The 16,881-nt window shown below is 40.0% G+C and overlaps 1 protein-coding gene across 4 annotated transcripts in view; it reads right to left on the bottom strand.

Moving 5' to 3' along the window:
- Positions 1-5,654: 5,654 nt before the first annotated feature.
- Positions 5,655-16,881, bottom strand: part of DCAF10 (DDB1 and CUL4 associated factor 10) — a 65,487-nt gene continuing 54,260 nt past the window's right edge. For 3 of the 4 annotated variants that reach the window (XM_042914229.1, XM_042914230.1, XM_042914227.1), the window contains 3 exons: positions 14,742-14,852; positions 11,716-11,861; positions 5,655-10,932 (listed from right to left, as the gene is read on the bottom strand). In XM_042914229.1, coding sequence (XP_042770163.1) covers positions 10,564-10,932; positions 11,716-11,861; positions 14,742-14,852 — 626 coding nt within the window. In that variant the 3' untranslated portion in view covers positions 5,655-10,563. The remainder of the gene's footprint in view (positions 10,933-11,715; positions 11,862-14,741; positions 14,853-16,881) is intronic. The other variant, XM_042914228.1, reaches the window with a different exon arrangement.

Here is a 16,881-nt window from a genome sequence, read left to right as displayed (position 1 = left end):
TTTTATAGTTTTTCCCTTGTTTATTTTGTTTAGCAAATTTGCCATGCATCCATCTGCTCAGTACTGGAGAGCTGCCCTTTGAAGGACAATCATTTTGAGTTAGAAGATTCTAGACTTGTGGGAAATACAGAGCATTGGCTGCCTGAGACCAATTCCGAAGTAAAAATGTAAACCTCCCTTGATTCCTTACTGACTCCCACGCTGGATTAGGTCTTCTGTGGCATATGATGACTGTTTCACCCCTGGCTCTCTCTCCATGGTGTTTGTGCTGTATCCTTCATGCATCCTTCAAGACCATGTGAAAACTCACTGAGGGCAGGGACTCTGATCTTTTTATCCACGGACTAGAGGTTCTCATAATAAACATCTACTCAGTGAATGAATCCTCTGATCCCAGATGTTGTCTTTATCTCTGTTACTCTCCCTGTTTCGGAGACACTTTGAATTCCTTAGGAATGTCTTTTAAAATCATCAAGGAAGAATGCATATTGTATGATTCCATTTATGTGAATTTCTAGAAGAGGCAAAAAAATTTGTGCCGGAAAAAAGAAAACAGTGGTTGCATCTGGGAGGGAGGGAGGGGAAGTAGACTGGAAGGGGCATGAGGGAACTTTCTGGGGTGACGGTAGTAATCTATATCTCGATAGGGGTTTGGATTACACAGGTGTGTACATTTGCCTAAACTTCAGAAATATACCATTAATACTTGGGCACTTCATCATGTGGAAAATTTAAAACAAAAGAAAAAGATACTAAACGTTAATGACATGTATTGCTGAGGATTTTTAGGGTACAGATATCTGCAATTTATTCAAAATACCCCCAAAATTAAGATCGATTGATGGATGGGAGTATTAGACAAGCGATAGAACAATTAGGAAAATATTAAGGATAAAATTGTGGTAAACATGTTCACTGTAAAATTCAGCTTTACTGTATGTTGAACATTTTCATAACAAAATGCTGAGACACATTAGGGGCTTTATCACAGAATGTGCCATCCACATTTACGGACTGTGTAGTTTCAGTGTGTGTGTTCTCAGACTTGCACAAAGCCGCAGGATGCAAAGCCCTCCTTGCTAGAGGGGAACTGTGGCAGTTCCCACTGATCAGAGAGTATGGTGGCCACCTCGTCCACTGTGCACAGATTGTGACAGGGCTAATCAACTTACTTTTTTCTTAGACTGCCCCAGAGGTGAGCGGTCTGCCCATCCCTTGAAGGGACAAGCGGAGGGATCATGATTTACCTGCCAATACGCTGTAACTTTCCATAAATGCCAGGAAATCCTTTTAATTACACACATTTTTTTAAATTTTTTTTCATTTTTTTAAGAATCTTAATTTTTGAGAGAGAGAGAGAGCGCACACATAAGCAGGGGAGAGGCAGAGAGAGGAGGGGACGGAGGATCCAAGCGGGCTCTGTGCTGACAGCAGAGAGCCTGATGCAGGGCTTGAACTCACAAACTGTGAGATCATGATCTGAGCCAAAGTTGGATGCCTAATCAACTGAGCCATCCAGGCGCCCCATACATACACTTATTAAGTGTACACACACACAAGATGAGGTAATAACTGCTTAAACATAAATACAACATTTTCAGAACAGATCTGATACTTTGTATTTAACTTTTTAAAAAATTTTTTAATGTTTCTTCTTAGATACAGAGCGTGGGTGAGAGGGAGGGTGGGAGAGAGAGAGGGAGGGAGACACAGAATCTGAAGCAGGCTTCAGGCTCCGAGCTGTCAGCACAAAGCCCGACACGGGGCTCGAACTCAACGAACCGAGAGATCATGGCCTGAGCCGAAGTCGGACACTTAACCGACTGAGCCACCCAGACGCCCCATGTGTTTAACTTTTAAGAAGTAATCCTTTAACAATGAAATTTGGATCCTTCATTTTACCCCAAAATGAATCTTTATTATAGTGAAGGGCTTTTTGCAAATTAATGTCAGTGTGGCAGTCTAGTGTACCCGTAATTGGCTTTCTTAGAGAAAGACAAATATCCTATGACTTCATTCATATGTGGAATTTAACATACAAAACAGATGAACATAAGGGAAGGGAAGCAAAAATAATATAAAAACAAGGAGGGGGACAAAACATGAGAGACTCTTAGAGAAAAAACGATTGCTGCAAGGATTGTGGGTGGGGGGATGGGCTAAATGGTAAGGGGCATTAAGGGTTACACACCTGCTGGAATGAGCACTGGGTGTTATACACACAGGATGAATTACTGGAATCTCCTGAAATCATTATTGCACTATATGCTAACTTGGGTGTAAATTAAAGATAAGTAAAATTTTTAAAAATGGCTTTCAACAGAGGTGATTTCCAAAAAAAAAGGCTTAAAAAAATGTTTTGAGTGGTCTGTGCCCTGGTTAGAGTTTCAGTTGTTCCTTTTCTGGATTGACTGTTAGCAACAGTTGCAGCCATCTATAGCTCACACCAGAGAGCGTATTCCTGTGGCAGGGCTCCTCTTCTTGAGTTAGAAGATAAGCCACACAGCACCAAGTCTGTTCCTGAGAAGGTAAGACGATTATTGAACTTAGTGCCCAGTAACAAATATCGTGTTAAATTAGGGAAGTGGAAGCCCTCAGCGGTGGAGTGCCAACCTGACAGTGTCCTGAGAATGGCCTAGCTGATGGGACGAACTGGTGTTCATAATATATAACCAGCCTCCAAAGTTACGATATTCTCTTTAAAAAAGGCGGGGGGGGGGGGGGGGTGGGCACGGGGGGCTGGGGGGCTCAGTCGGTTAAGCTTCTGACTTCAGTTCCGGTCATGATCTGGCCAGTCTGTGGGTTCGAACCCTGCGTCAGGCTCTGTGCTGACAGCTGGGAGCCTGTAGCTGCTTTGGATTCTGCGTCTCCCTCTCTGCCTCTCCCCCACTCACGCACTGTCTCTCAAAAATGAATAAATGTTAAAAAATATATATTATTAAAAAAGTTCTTTTAAATTGGCTTCCTTTATCTATATAGAGCTTCCCGAGATCTATCATCCATGAAAAATTAAACCCTAACTACATTTTCTATATTTGTAGTTCTCAAGTTGTGGTGTCCAGATATACAGCATCAGCTGGGAATTGGTTAGAAATGCAAATGGCGACTCCAACCCTAGACCTATGAAATCAGAAACTCTGGGTGTGGACCCGGCAGTCTGTTTTCACAAGCCCTGCAGGTGACTCCATGCTTGCTGGAGATAGAGCACCACTTTTCATGTCCTCTGCCAGAAGGGAGGGCTTTGGAGGAAAAATCAGTGGACACCAATTTGTGTTTTATTTGATTTTTTAAGTAAGCTCTATGCCCAACGTGGGGCTTTAACTCATGACCCGGAGATCAAGAGTTCCATGCTCTACCCACCGATGAGCCACTCAGGTGCCCCAAATTTGTGTTGTTTTAAATTTGTGTTAATTTGTGGTAATTTGTTACATCAGTAATAGGAAACTAATATGAATCATTAATTCATTAACATTAAAACATGCCAAATGTTTCCTTAAAAAAAAAAAAAAAACTTTTAAAATAGCCCAAACCATGTCTGTCATAGGAATCACTGAAATAGTGGTAATTAATGCTGTGTTTAGTTGCAAATCAGTTTATCTAAACAATTTCACAAAATAATCTGAATTGAAAGGGATTCACTTTTTCTCCTCAATGACTTATTTTAAAATGAGTGTTCCAAATGACTCATTTTTCTAGTAAATTAAAATAGTGTGGTAAAATGACCCATCACACTATTAAACGGTAAAACAAAAGGTCATTCAAGGGAAAAACAACATGTTCTAAGTGTATCTATATGAAAACAAAAAAATCTATCAACTATGCTTCTTATTGATAACACTTTTCACGGAATAAAGAATTAATTTACAAGGCTCTATAAAACTTGATTCATGTTGAATAAACTTGTAAACATCCAGCACATTAGTCAACAAATGTGAATCAGCTCCTAGTAAATGTGTTTTCAGTGTAAAATGCGAATTCTGTGTTTTAGAATGGTGGCCTTCACAAAATGAAAAGTGCATATGCCAGTGGAAGCATAAGAGGATCCCAGGAAGTGCAGGAGGTAATGTAGAACTTTGACTTTTAAAAGTCCTATCCTTTTAAAATACCCTTTTTCTCTTTGCATGTTTTATAATGGACATAATAGATCAGTACAATATTTTATATATAATATACACATGTATAATGTATACACATATATAAACTTATAAGCAAAATTTGGAGTGTGTTTAACTTTTCAGGTAAGGGTTATATGATTGAAAAAGTGTAGAATACCCACTACAAGAATCATTAAGCCGCTGCCCCGTCACAGCCTTATGCTTGATTCTGGTCTAAAAATAAACACCTAAGCAATTTAAACAAAATTTTCAAACGGCTGAATGCAAGTTTGCCATCAACTTTTTGAGGTTAACCACACACAAAGTGTGTCACATGTTTCAAAGCATCATTTATTTTGGAGAAGCACATTATGAGGTAGACTCACACCAGAACACTCAGTGCATATATTAATAAACGGTTTATTGAAACCTTAAAATTGCATGTAGGTAAGTATGTATGTAGATAAAATCACCCACAACTCTACGGTCATCAGTGAAAACCTCAAAACAGTTCAACCGAAATGGTAAAAAGCCAATAGGCTTTTAGAAAGCCTTCCTAATTCTGAAATGAAGATTTGTTAAGATGTTTGTGGGAGGGAGGTAGTTTTAATTTTAGATTTTAGAAATCATTGAACTCAATCATTCACTTTCTGGCTAGCTTTCAGTGGATGGGAGTATCTTTAGTAGACAGTATGTAGAAGATACTATAAATCTTATAGTTCCCACCGTGTCACAATGATGGTATTGAAACTGGACCAGCTGTAGAATTTGGAAGCCCAGTGCAAAAATGGGCTGCTTGTTCAAAAAGAGTTTTAAGATGCCTCCGGCAGCATTTAAGATAACACCGGCATGGGGCTTTTCTCAGTGCAGGGCTCTGTAGGACTGCACTGGTTACACACCATGGCACGAAGCCAGCGCTGCAGCTGTGGGAGACCACCACCTTAGTTATCTTTGTCCCTTGAGACCCTAGTGCTGGACAAGGCGTGTAGTGTGGATTTGAATGTTTGTTGAATGAAAAATTTGAGTTTCACGGTTTTCCAAATCAGTGAGAAACGCTTAGTTTTCCTGACCCTGGGTCAGGAAAAGTCTTACTCTGATGAATAAGGTCTGTTCATCATCATAATAAGCGATAGATTTCTCTATTTGCACATCACATTCTGGCTTCATGAGAATTTGAGGCCACATATGGCTAAGGTTCATTTGATTCATACAACAATTAAATTATTGAACAACTACTCTGTCAGATCCTGTATTGGGTACTGGGGATACAAGAAAAGTAAGACAGTCCCTGCCCTCAAGGAGCTTACAGTCTAGTGTAAGAACTTAACAGTACCTCAGAGCCTAGTGAGAAACTTTCTGGTGTCTAGGTTATTATCTGGAGTATTTCCAACTTTCCTAAAAATATGAATCTAAAGTTAACAGCACATTTTGGAAATGAAAGACGAAGTGAAATTCGGAAGAAAATTCAAATATTCAACCATTAATGTAAAATCCATGAAATTAAAATGAGGAAGAAACTTAGGAAAGGTGAAAATTCTATTTTAAATACTATGAACAAGATTTAAATTTTAAAATTATTTTATTGTCTCTGGGTGACATTTTCATTTATAGTGACATTCATATACACATACATATACGAGGTGTGCATATGTGAGATGTGTTCCTTGGAGCCTTAGATAAATCCCATATTTCCATTATTAATTCATTTACAACTAAAGCAGCATACAGGTAAATTTGAAACGTTCCTTTTGATAATTTCTGTTATTTGAATGGGAGAAATCCTTGGGAATCATCCTAAAGATGTACAAATTTCGGTATGATCTTACTCTGCAATGAGACTAAAACTATCACAATGTGTGATAATTTAAACATGTATTTTTAATGGTTATTGACAAAGTTTAATGGCATCAAAAATACTCAAGTCTATGTGGATTTTATTTTCATTGTTCCCCCACCCCGGATTCTTTTTTTCCTTAAAAGCACGAAGGATCCCTGTGCAAATACAGAGCCTTTGTTGTTAATCGGCTATACTTTGGTACGTTGCTTAATCTATTATTCCTTAATCTAGCAGCATCCTTAGTTTATAGTATTTTACTTAGCGGCAACTGAGAAAATAACTAGGCTAGGCTTTAACTGGGAACTTCTGTAATCCAGAAGGTTATTGTGAATCTGTCAGAAAGCTGGTAAGCAACCAAAAGAGCTGTCTCAAAGACTGCACAACCAGGGCTTATGCAGCTCTTTAGACACCAAGCAAGCTTGGTCATCTCGTGTCCCAGCTCATAACAGATGAACACAGCACATTAGATAGAGCCTGTTAGAGGCGGGCATATGGATACTGTGGTAGGAGACAGAACAAACTACTTAGCAGATAGAAAAAATTTTTAATGAAAAAAACACCAGCAACTGGAGGCAAATGATTATATATACCTCGGGGCTGAGGGAATCACCTTATAATAATTGATACTAACTCATAATTTTATAGCCCTTTACATTTTATGAAGTATTTTATATACATCAGAGCTAATTGGATGTCTGTAATAACACATGAATATAACTTTTACTTTTCATCATGAAAAAGTGAATTATGCTGAGCATGCTGTTTAAGAAGGCAGGAAGGTATACTAACATTATTTGAAAGACTTACATCAAAAATAATTATAGGTTTAAAATTTTGGCACTTAAGAGATATGCATTAGTTATCCAAAAATTCATATACTGTATATGCTTTCTTTTATGACCAACACAGGCTATTACTGAGTGAATTTTCATAACTCTCCATGGCTGCTGGTCATTAAATGGGGATGATTGTCATCAGTGTTATCAGACTATTTCTCCTGCTAAACACAAGCTTTAACAGATACTTACGGATGCCAATACCATATAGTCTGACTAATGGCAGAAACAGGCTTCTAAAAGGTTCTCAGAGTGTTTTTCCTATATTGCACTTTCTAGAAAACAAAACTTTAACCATGATATAATGTGATCTTGGTTCTAGACACAGGAGTGGGGAACCTTTTCCTTGCTTGTCTTCCTAAAATTTTTGGTATAGCCTCATCTCGGATGTAACAAGGAAAAAGAAAATACACATGTTCTTTGGGCTTCTGTGAAAAAAGATCACATGTTTTCAAAAGATAGGGGTCTCGTCTGCTTTAGCCACTTAATTTTCATAATTAAAGATAAGAAACTACTAAATATTTGATGTTCCCAAACTTACTCAACAACACTGCCATTAACATACTGTTGTGTAGAAAACTTTTTCAAGATTTTTTTTTTAAGTGCAATCAACCCCCACCAAGGTGGGGCTCAAACTCATGACCCTAAGATCACAAGTCGCATGCTCCACCGACTGAGCCAGTCAGGTGCCCCTGTAGAAAGCTTTTTAAAACAAGTATAATTTATACTATGTTTACCAACAATTATACCACATTACCAATTATAATACACTCACCAATTATCATGAATAAAAATGACTAAATTTAGAGTGAAAAACACCAGATTGGATTTTATACTCTGAAGTGAAATGAGATCTTGAAATTGTAAGCCGCAGTTTCCTCCAAGAGTCTAGCATTCCTGATGCCCTGTAATTCCCGGATTAATATCCCCCTCATGACTTTTTGATCACGACTGTTCCTCAAAGAGGACAAAGATTGTTGAGTTTGCTGGCTAATTTTTAGTTCTCATCCGTGGCTCTATTTTTATACATGGCTGTTTACATTTTCCTTTACTTCACAGCTACTTATCGTGCTTGCAGTTTTCCAGTTAGGAATGGACTGTATGTATATACGCCCTGCGTTTTATGGTATTAATTCTAATGGAAATTTCCAGTCTTGCAAATGTTCTCTTACGTGGTGCAGAAGGTAAGCCAGCTCTGTAGTTTACCAGCCAGCTCAGGCTAGTTGCCCATCCTTTACAAACAAAAGGGCAAAATGGCAGAATAGTAAGCAGGCTTTGGATTAAAACAGACCCAGGTTTGAATCCTAGCATTGCCACCCGATGCCAGCTCTGTGACTTAAGGGAAATCACTTAACCTTTCTGACCCTCCATTTCCTCCCAAGTCAATTGGTGATCATGTCACCTACCTTGCAAGGTACTTTGGGGGGGTTGGTAGTAGAGTGTGGGCATTATTTGACACAACAGAAACTCTATAATGGTTGAAGAATCCTGGACTGAAATTCAGAGCTGGGTGATATGTGAGTCCATGACCTGCAACTCTCTCCAAAAGAGATGCAATTTATGGAACCTTTTTAAAAAATTAATGTAGTTGTACTTAGTAGCTGATTCTTAATGTTAACATTGGGTGCTTTTGCCTCCAAAACTTTATTTTCCTTTAAATATGTAGGTGTGTGGTTTTTTTTTTGTTTTTTTTTTTTTGTTTGTTTGTTTTGTTTTTTTTTTTAAAGTTTATGGCAAACCTATGTTTTCATTGTACTTTGCGGTACTTTTCTTGCTGGCTAAAAAATTCCAATTAGTTTAACATCCATGGTGAAATGATGTAATTTTACAATCTGTCCTAGAGACAACATTGTTCCAAGTGAGATGTAAGCTCCATCCACTTGTGTACATGGCTGTCTGGTGGGTCCTACAAAGAAATGTCAGTTTTATTCATGTATTTGGGTTGGTTTGGCATTTCTATAAGATTTAAGATACTTTCCTTCTTACGGCTGGAATTCTCAGCATCTACTTCCACACCTTTTTCAATCTATTGACCAGTTTAAGGGTAGTCACAGAAATACAACTTAAAGACAAAGTGTTCATAAATCATTGATTTAACAGCCAGCAGAATACAGTAGAAATTGCCCTGAGCAAGGAGTTAGGAGACTTGAGTTCAAGTTCTGGCTCTGCCACTGATTTTATCAGATGACTTTAGGCAAGTCACTTAACTTTTCTCATTCATCCAATGAGATCAAATAATGAGACTGACTGCATTTTCTACCTCTAAAATTGGTTTCATCTACCTACAATTTTAATCAAAACACCTTTTGGGAGTCAAGCACCTGAGAGGTACAGAAATACTAATGTTTAAGGTAGTGCTTTGCAAACTCTGGCCCAGGGACCACCTAAAGATTACTTGAGGTGCCTGTTAAAAATATAGACTCCTGTCCTCTCCCTGGCTGAATCAGAACCTCCTACGATAAGGGCCAGGTTTCTATGTTCTGCACAAGCTCCTCAGTGATTGTAATGCACCCTGATGTTTGAGAACCACTGGCCTAAGAGAATGTGATCTGAGAGGGAAAGAGCTAGCATGTGGCTTCAATTGATCCGGCCTCTGGCAGATCCCTTCTAAACAGAATACCACCCAAAGTGGAGACTAGAAGAAAGCTGCTTACTTCAGCAGAGCAGTCAGCCCTGTGACTGTCCCCTGCTTGATGCTTTTTACTTGCTGTGTTCCATAACCAAACACAGGAGGTCTTCGTGTCGGCTCTTTGCTTTGACATCCAAGTTACTGACTACTGTAGTTAGGACAAGGCTTGAGAGGACTGCCGCTCCCTGCTCCCCGACGCTAAGGGGGCTGAGCTTGTGCCACCGGGTTCAAGGAATAAAGAGGAGTAAAACACAACCTCTTTACTCTCAATCCCCCCCACCCCGATACTATAACTTGTCACCCTGTGTGAGTCCAATTGTCTGGCAGAGAAAACAGAAACTCTGAGCCACACTGTTCTCATCGCTCTGTGACCAGGTAGTGTCCTAACCTAATGAATCCTCTTTTATGTAACAGAAATGACCAAAGCCCATTCCTTCTCTTTTCCTTTCTAAATGTTTTTGACAGGAACAAAGTACCAAGTAAGGACACATGCTAGAGATTTTTAAATTCGTACAAGTAAATTACAAAGAGAGGTGGTAACTATTTTTTCCAGAATTTCACACCAAAATTCCCCTACGGTGAAAAAATATGTATAATTTTAACAGGAAACTTAAAAGACAGTTTGTTGTAAGACTAACAGTTATGAGAATAATGCCATTATCTGTGCTCATTATAGAGAAACATAACAGCAACTTTAAAAGGCCAAAGTATACTCAGTGAAGAGGAATTTCTTTTTCAATGACCAGTATGCTGACATCAAACTTCTGGGTTTTATTCAACACTAGTGCCACGGGTTTCTCCTAACCCAGCCCAAACTCCTGCCAGACGTCCACGAAACTCACACCAAAATCCAAAAAAAAACAAGGAAAGAAAGAGAAACCTGACAAGAGCTACCATGCAAAAGAAGCAGAACGGAAGTTCAGGCGGCACAGGTGAGCAGGAGCAGAGGAATGCGGCAAAAGATGCTGCTGCAGGGAGTCTACCTTGGCGAGGACCCTGTGATGCTGGACGACCAAGTACTCAGGTCACAGGTGTGTTCATGGACCCATAAGAACTGGGATCTTGACCCAAACTTTCAAGATCTTCTAAAAAGAAAATACTTCACCTGAATCGAAGTAATTCATAAGTCAAACACCAGAAGAGTTCCTCATTTGATGTAAGTTGTGCCTAAAACTTTGGCTGATACAAAGAAACCCGTCCACTAAGGCACCCTGAGGCAATCTGACAATGTGTTGGAGAGAACTTTGTTGTCAGTACCACATCATTATGAGAGTACAGAGAACGGATCACCCGCAGGGGACTGGCTTCTTTGGGCAAACAGTCAATAAGTTCACTGCACTGTTTGTCAAATCCCAACAAGCGAATCCCGTAGCCGTGTGGGGAAGAAATCATCCGCCCATCAGGGCTGAAGCAAAGTTCTTTGATATAACCCCTGCCTACGTTGGCTTCTTCAATGTAATGAGTTAGTCGTAGAGAACAGCGAGGGGAGACGGGTCGCACGGGAGCTCCTTCTTGGAATTCATAGACACAAGTCCACTGGGGGAGAGAAGAGAAACAAACCAAAGTTACAGAGCCCCAAATAATGCTAGATATTTCTTTTTGTAAAAAGCTCAAAAGACTGCCGAATTCACAAAATCTTTGCAAGAAATCATTCAGATGAGTGTACTGCTCTCCCAGTTAAAAAATGTGCAGGCCCCATTCCTTCTTATCGTCATAAGCGAAGTCATATGGCATGTTAAAGCCTGTTATTCCCTCAGGCTGCTGGGACTTCTGTGGTAATAATTCCCTTTTGTGAGAGTAACAACAATCTCTTGATATTTAAAAAATTACGCAGTTTAGACTAACCTAAGCCCTAAAATATAAAATACATCTCGTCCTACACACTTCAAAGGCTCTTCTCCTTTCATTCAGTTGTGACTTCCTCAAAAGACTCCTGCTTTCCAGAGAGTCATGAGGTCCTAGAAGGTCTTTTCCCTTAGTCATCGGTTTAGTCCTTTCCCAGTTTCCCCTGGTTTTTAAAAAGAGCAAATTATAATACTCAATTGACTTGGCAAAACCTTATATTTAGCTAGCTTGGCTACCTTAGTAGTCTCCTTCTAAGGTTTCCTATGTAAGAGGATCTGTGACGAGATGAAGGGGGCAAGGATTCAGAAGCTGGGCACAATCTGAGCTGATACTGCTTTAAAGTATTTCCCAGTCTGCCACAGACACTGGAGAGGAGGAGTGAGGGGTTCAAGGTACAAAGACACCATGAGCACACACGGCCGTGACTGTTCGCTCAGGCAGCCCCACTGGAAGGTGGCGTGCTGCCGCTCCTACCTCCTGGTCATCAGTGTTGCTTGAGCACCGAAGGAGTGTGGCCCAGCCTTTCGGGTGCAGCTGTAAGGATGTGATGCAGTTTCCACGGTCTCTCTCACCAGGAACTTCTGGGGTTAAGACTTCAAGACTATTTCGTGGTGAAACTCCTGATAAGAAAATTAGGATGTGAGATCTGTATTATCAAAGGACTGAGGCAGCCCATCAAAGCTTTGATTTCTGGCTGCCACCCCTGCCCCGGCCTTCATTCCTTTGTCAGTCCCTTGTGCTACCACATGTAAAAGAAAACAAAAACAAAACAAAACTATGGTGCCCCTCAGTGTATGGGGAAAAGGTACGAGTAGAACTAAAGAATCCAAGTTCCCGCAGCAGGAATCAGTGACCTAAGACTAAGGCCTTAAAGCTGACTAGAGGTCCTTTTGATTAGAATCTACATCTCAGAAAACTCTTTAAGAATCAAAGTTATGTCGGGGCGCCTGGGTGGCTCAGTCGGTTGAGCATCCGACTTCGGCTCAGGCCATGATCTCACGGTTTCTGAGTTCAAGCCCTGCGTCGGGCCCTGTGCTGACAGCTCAGAGCCTGGAGCCTGCTTCGGATTCTGTGTCTCCCTCTCTCTGCCCTTCCCCCACTCACACTCTGTCTCTCTCAAAGGTGAATAAACGTTAAAAGAGATAAAAAAAAGAAATGTCATATGAAAGGAATCTGGAAAAGTAAAAGGTAATTCTCATCCTCAGAGGAAGTGCTCTCTAGTCCAGAGAAGGAAATAATTGGAAGCTATGAAGGCTGCCTTTAATATAAATAAAAGGCTATTATGTGTGCAAGGAGCAGGACTTCCGGTCCCCAAGGACAATACTCTAAACGACAGACCTATAATTTTGGAGGTGAGGAAGGATATTTCACATACAAGGGGCAGGGAGACCTCGTAGTCATACATATGCCCCGCACTCTGTTATGGCCCCTCACGTCCTTCTGCCCAGCGCCCAATAAAAGTGACTGGTGCAGTCAGTCATTACTAAAGGGAGTTCTGTCCTCTCCCTCAGGTATGTGGAGAACCACTTTCATACACATTATAAAGAAAGCAGTTTAGAAATTTAATATCAAGAGAAATATTTCCACACTTCTCTACCTGTGGAAGGAGTTGCTTCGAGGATTATGAGCTCCCTCTGTCAGACCCTTTGTAAATTGTTTTTCAAATGCGTTAATCTTCTTTAAAAGATTCCCTTTAGATTACTACAGCATTGATGGAAACCTGTGAAGCTCTAAATTACATTGTTACAACCAAACTATACCCAAATAATGATTTCACATGTGACTGAACTTTAGTAACAATTCTAGAGAAAAATAGCTATTCAAGAATCAATTTTGAAAATCTAACAAATGCAGAAAAGAAACCCATCTAAATAGGTAAGTAGTGGTTTTTGAGCTGTGCTCTTTGGAGGTTCCTCCAGAGCTGGCAAAAGGAGGGAACCACGTGGGGAAGGGGTAGGGAAGACTGGTCAAGGACCTCCTTAATTTCACCAGAGTGTCTGCACTTTGTGCTACAATCTACAGCAGATTTCACGTCAAAAATAGAGTTCTAGAGGTGCCTGGCTGGCTCAGTTGGTTACCATCTGACTCTTGATCTCGGGCTCCTGAGTTCAAGCCCCACGCTGGGTACAGAGATCACTTTAAAAAAAGAAAAGTTCTAATCCTGAAATGAGTTCGAGGGCCTCCGTTCCATATAGCTACTGTGTCTTGCCAAAGTATGGTGCTAACATATCCTGACGCCCCGAAGACGCAGGATTGCCAACATTCAGAGCACCCTTACGTATGAGCCCCACCTTCTTCTCTGTACTGTGTCTAGGCTCTCTGTACACCGTCTCTTCTCCAGTTGCCAACTTTATATCGTGAAACTGCTGTGTGGTTTGGTTTTTGGGGTTACCACTTCAACAAACAACCATGCTAACTATTCTCAAGTTTCTTTTTCTCATGGATGGTTTAATCAATAAAGATTTTTCTCAATGATTATTAAGAGCCTTAGCTTGTTTTCCATAGCCACAGTAGAAGAACAGGTAGAACTGATACAGTAAGTTTCAAATCAAAGGAAAAATATTTCACATCTGGGCATAAATCTCTAAATTTAACAGGAATTTTTAACCTTAAACATCACAGCCTTGAATATCTGGAGAAAAGTAGATAGGCTCTAGGTTTAGGAAGGGCTCTCAAACCATTCTACAAACAAGTAGTCATCCAAAATAATCAAGTATGCAATTATCAAGCATTACCGGGGAGGCTGCCCAGGGAAAACACAAAATAGAGGTCTAATGGATAGTCCCTCCCCTAAAGGTCTAGAAAGAAGCCATGCTCTTCTCCAAAAGGTGACCCAAAATTACAAAAACAAAACCCCCACCTCACATTTGGCCATCGGTCCACAAAGAGGAGGACAAACAAAATGTGCTGTAACAGCTTAGATGTGAACTGGGATGGAGAGGCAGGTGAAGTCTGCATAGGTAGTAGAAAGCACTTCCCATAGGGGGTGGAAAGAATAGGCTATATAGCTAGTTCTGCCAGAGCGGTGGGAGGAAACTGGCAAAAGCAGAGTGGGGACAGATTGTATCCCACAATCCCTCTAAGGCTATCAGGTGCTGCTCAGATAAAGAAATGGCAGAGCAAAAAGCCTACTGGGCTGGAACCAAGCAATTTTCACAAGCACCTGACAAGTCACTACTTCATATTTATACAGGACCATAACATGCATAATCTCATTTAATTACCATAAAAACTTTGATTGCAATCTACATGTCCTACCTACTTTTTCTCCAATTTAGACCAAACTAAGTCCAGTAAATAAAACCAAAGCTCAAATTCCAACAAAGATTTAAGCCCAAGATACTCAACCCTAGAGACTCTGGTTAGACTTTTGAAAACGACTGAGGGACAGAGAATAACCTCTTCTTTATTGGCTTTTGTTTGTATGGATTAAAACTAAACTAAAGAAAGCTATTTGGTAGAATCTGTTGTAAGATTATAAAATCCAACTGTTAACCTACCTTCTCTTTGTGAGGCTCGTGACATGTGTTTCTCAGAAGATGAATTAGAATCACTATGATGACAAGGTGAACCAGAAACTCTAGGACCAGATGAACCTGAAGTGGTCAGATCTTGAAAATACAAAAAGCTGACAATAAACTTAGCAAAACTTAATGTCTCTTAACTTTTTAATCATTTAGTTGAAGCATACTGTTAAAGTCCATCTGAAACCTGGCAAGTACATGCCCACTTACAGCTGGCCTATAAGACTGAGGTAGGAAGGGCAGCTCTTTGAAGTGTTCTAAGGCCTGGCCCCTTTCTAAAATCTCTTCTACCGGGGCAGCTGGGGGGCTCAAGTCAGTCGAGCATCCAACTCTTGATTTCAGCTCAGGTCATATTCCACGAACTGTGAGCATGGAACCTGCTTGGGATTCTCTCCCTTGTTCTGACCCTCCCCTGCTCATGCACGCTTTCTCTCTCAAAATAAATAAACATTAAAAAATAAAATCTCAGGGGCACCTGGGTGGCTCAGTTGGTTAAGTGTCCGACTTTGGCTCAGGTCATGATCTCACGGCTTGAGTTCGATCCCTGCATCAGGTTCTGTGCTGACAGCTTGGAGCCTGGAGCCTGCTTCGGATCCTCTGTCCCTCTCTCTCTGCCCCTACCCTGCTCGCTCGCTCTCAAAAATAAAAACATTAGAAAATAATAAAAAATAAAATCTCTTCTACCAATGACTTAAGTGGAATAAAAACGACACACCAAACAAACATAGGAGCATCTTTGGGTTGCCCATCATTTCTGTAGTAAAATAGAACAAGAAAATTCAATAAACACGAGAACGGAGGAGTTCAACCTGTTTATTTAATCTTAGGATAGAGTCCAAACACCAAGTCCATTACTGAGGACATTAAATGATCCTTCTTAAGCATGCCAAAAAATTCAAAAATCATTCTGGAAATTATATGAATACTATCTCTGAAATGCAATACAAACTCTATACTGGAATCTGTAGAAAAATCATCAGATGGTTGGGTTTGATGTATTCCTCCAAATAGCAATCTATTTCATCACATTCTTCTAGTGGCCCCACACTTTCATGAAGACTTCTTAATCTAATTCCCTTTGAGGTTATTATCAGAATTAACCTTAGAAGACAAAACATTCTTGGTTTTTGAATTAAAAAAAATACCAACTAGACCTTCTAAAATCACTACTTCTCACTAAGCTGATTACTAATGTTTAACCTAAAAATAAATTTCTGAATGTAAAAGGACTCACATATTTAGGAAATGCCTTGCTTTGCAAATACGTTGGTAAAACTTAAATTTCTACTTTTAGCAGTAAATTGGGCAAATGCAGTATAATGAGGCCTGCATTATCCCAAAGGAGTCTTCAAAGTGGCCCTATATAGACAAGAGAAAGAGTCCAACCATCTGAAGCCAATTTTAAATAGCAATTTATAAATAAACATTATGTGTTCCAAATGCTTACGTCTGGGTAAACACAAAATTATGTTCCTGGAACAGCCCTCTTCTTCCCAAAGGTGATGAAATATAGTGTCTATCATATAAAATGTAGATGAATTATGGTGCATAAGTTTTTCTGAGCCCCAATTTCACTGAAGTCTAATGGAATCAGCAACAGGAAAAACAGGGCTTTAGCAAGAGGGTATTTAGGGGCTGTGAAATAGGATGGCACCAGCTACCTGGGTATGGACATCTTATAGTCTAGGATATAATAGAGACTTAAAGTTCTATATTGAATATGTCTTTTTCTTAAGGTTTATTTATTTTTGAGAAAGACAGAGTGCAAGCATGGGAGAAGTAGAGAGAGAAGGAGACTCAGGATCCGAAGCAAGCTCCAGGCTCTAAGCTGTCAGCACAGAGCCTGATACAGGGCTGGAACCCATGAACCACAAAACCATGACCTGAGCCAAAGTCAGATGCTTACCCAACTGAGCCACCCAGGTGCCCCATATATTGAATATATCTTAAAAGCTCTGCTGGGTTCCAGAAGGACTTAAAAAGATTGATACTACCTTGGGCTACCACTAATTTTTGAGGTAGTGATGATTTAGAAATTGATGAAAGATTTCTGGATAGCATAGCTAAAAGAAAGCATTTTTAGAGTTAGCAGTTCTTTGCCCTAGATCATTTGTGA

Source organism: Panthera leo, chromosome D4 (assembly GCF_018350215.1).
Source record: "Panthera leo isolate Ple1 chromosome D4, P.leo_Ple1_pat1.1, whole genome shotgun sequence".
Taxonomy (NCBI): Eukaryota; Metazoa; Chordata; class Mammalia; order Carnivora; family Felidae; genus Panthera; species Panthera leo.
Note: the sequence above shows the minus strand (reverse complement) of the source record. Positions and strands in the feature narration are given on the sequence as shown.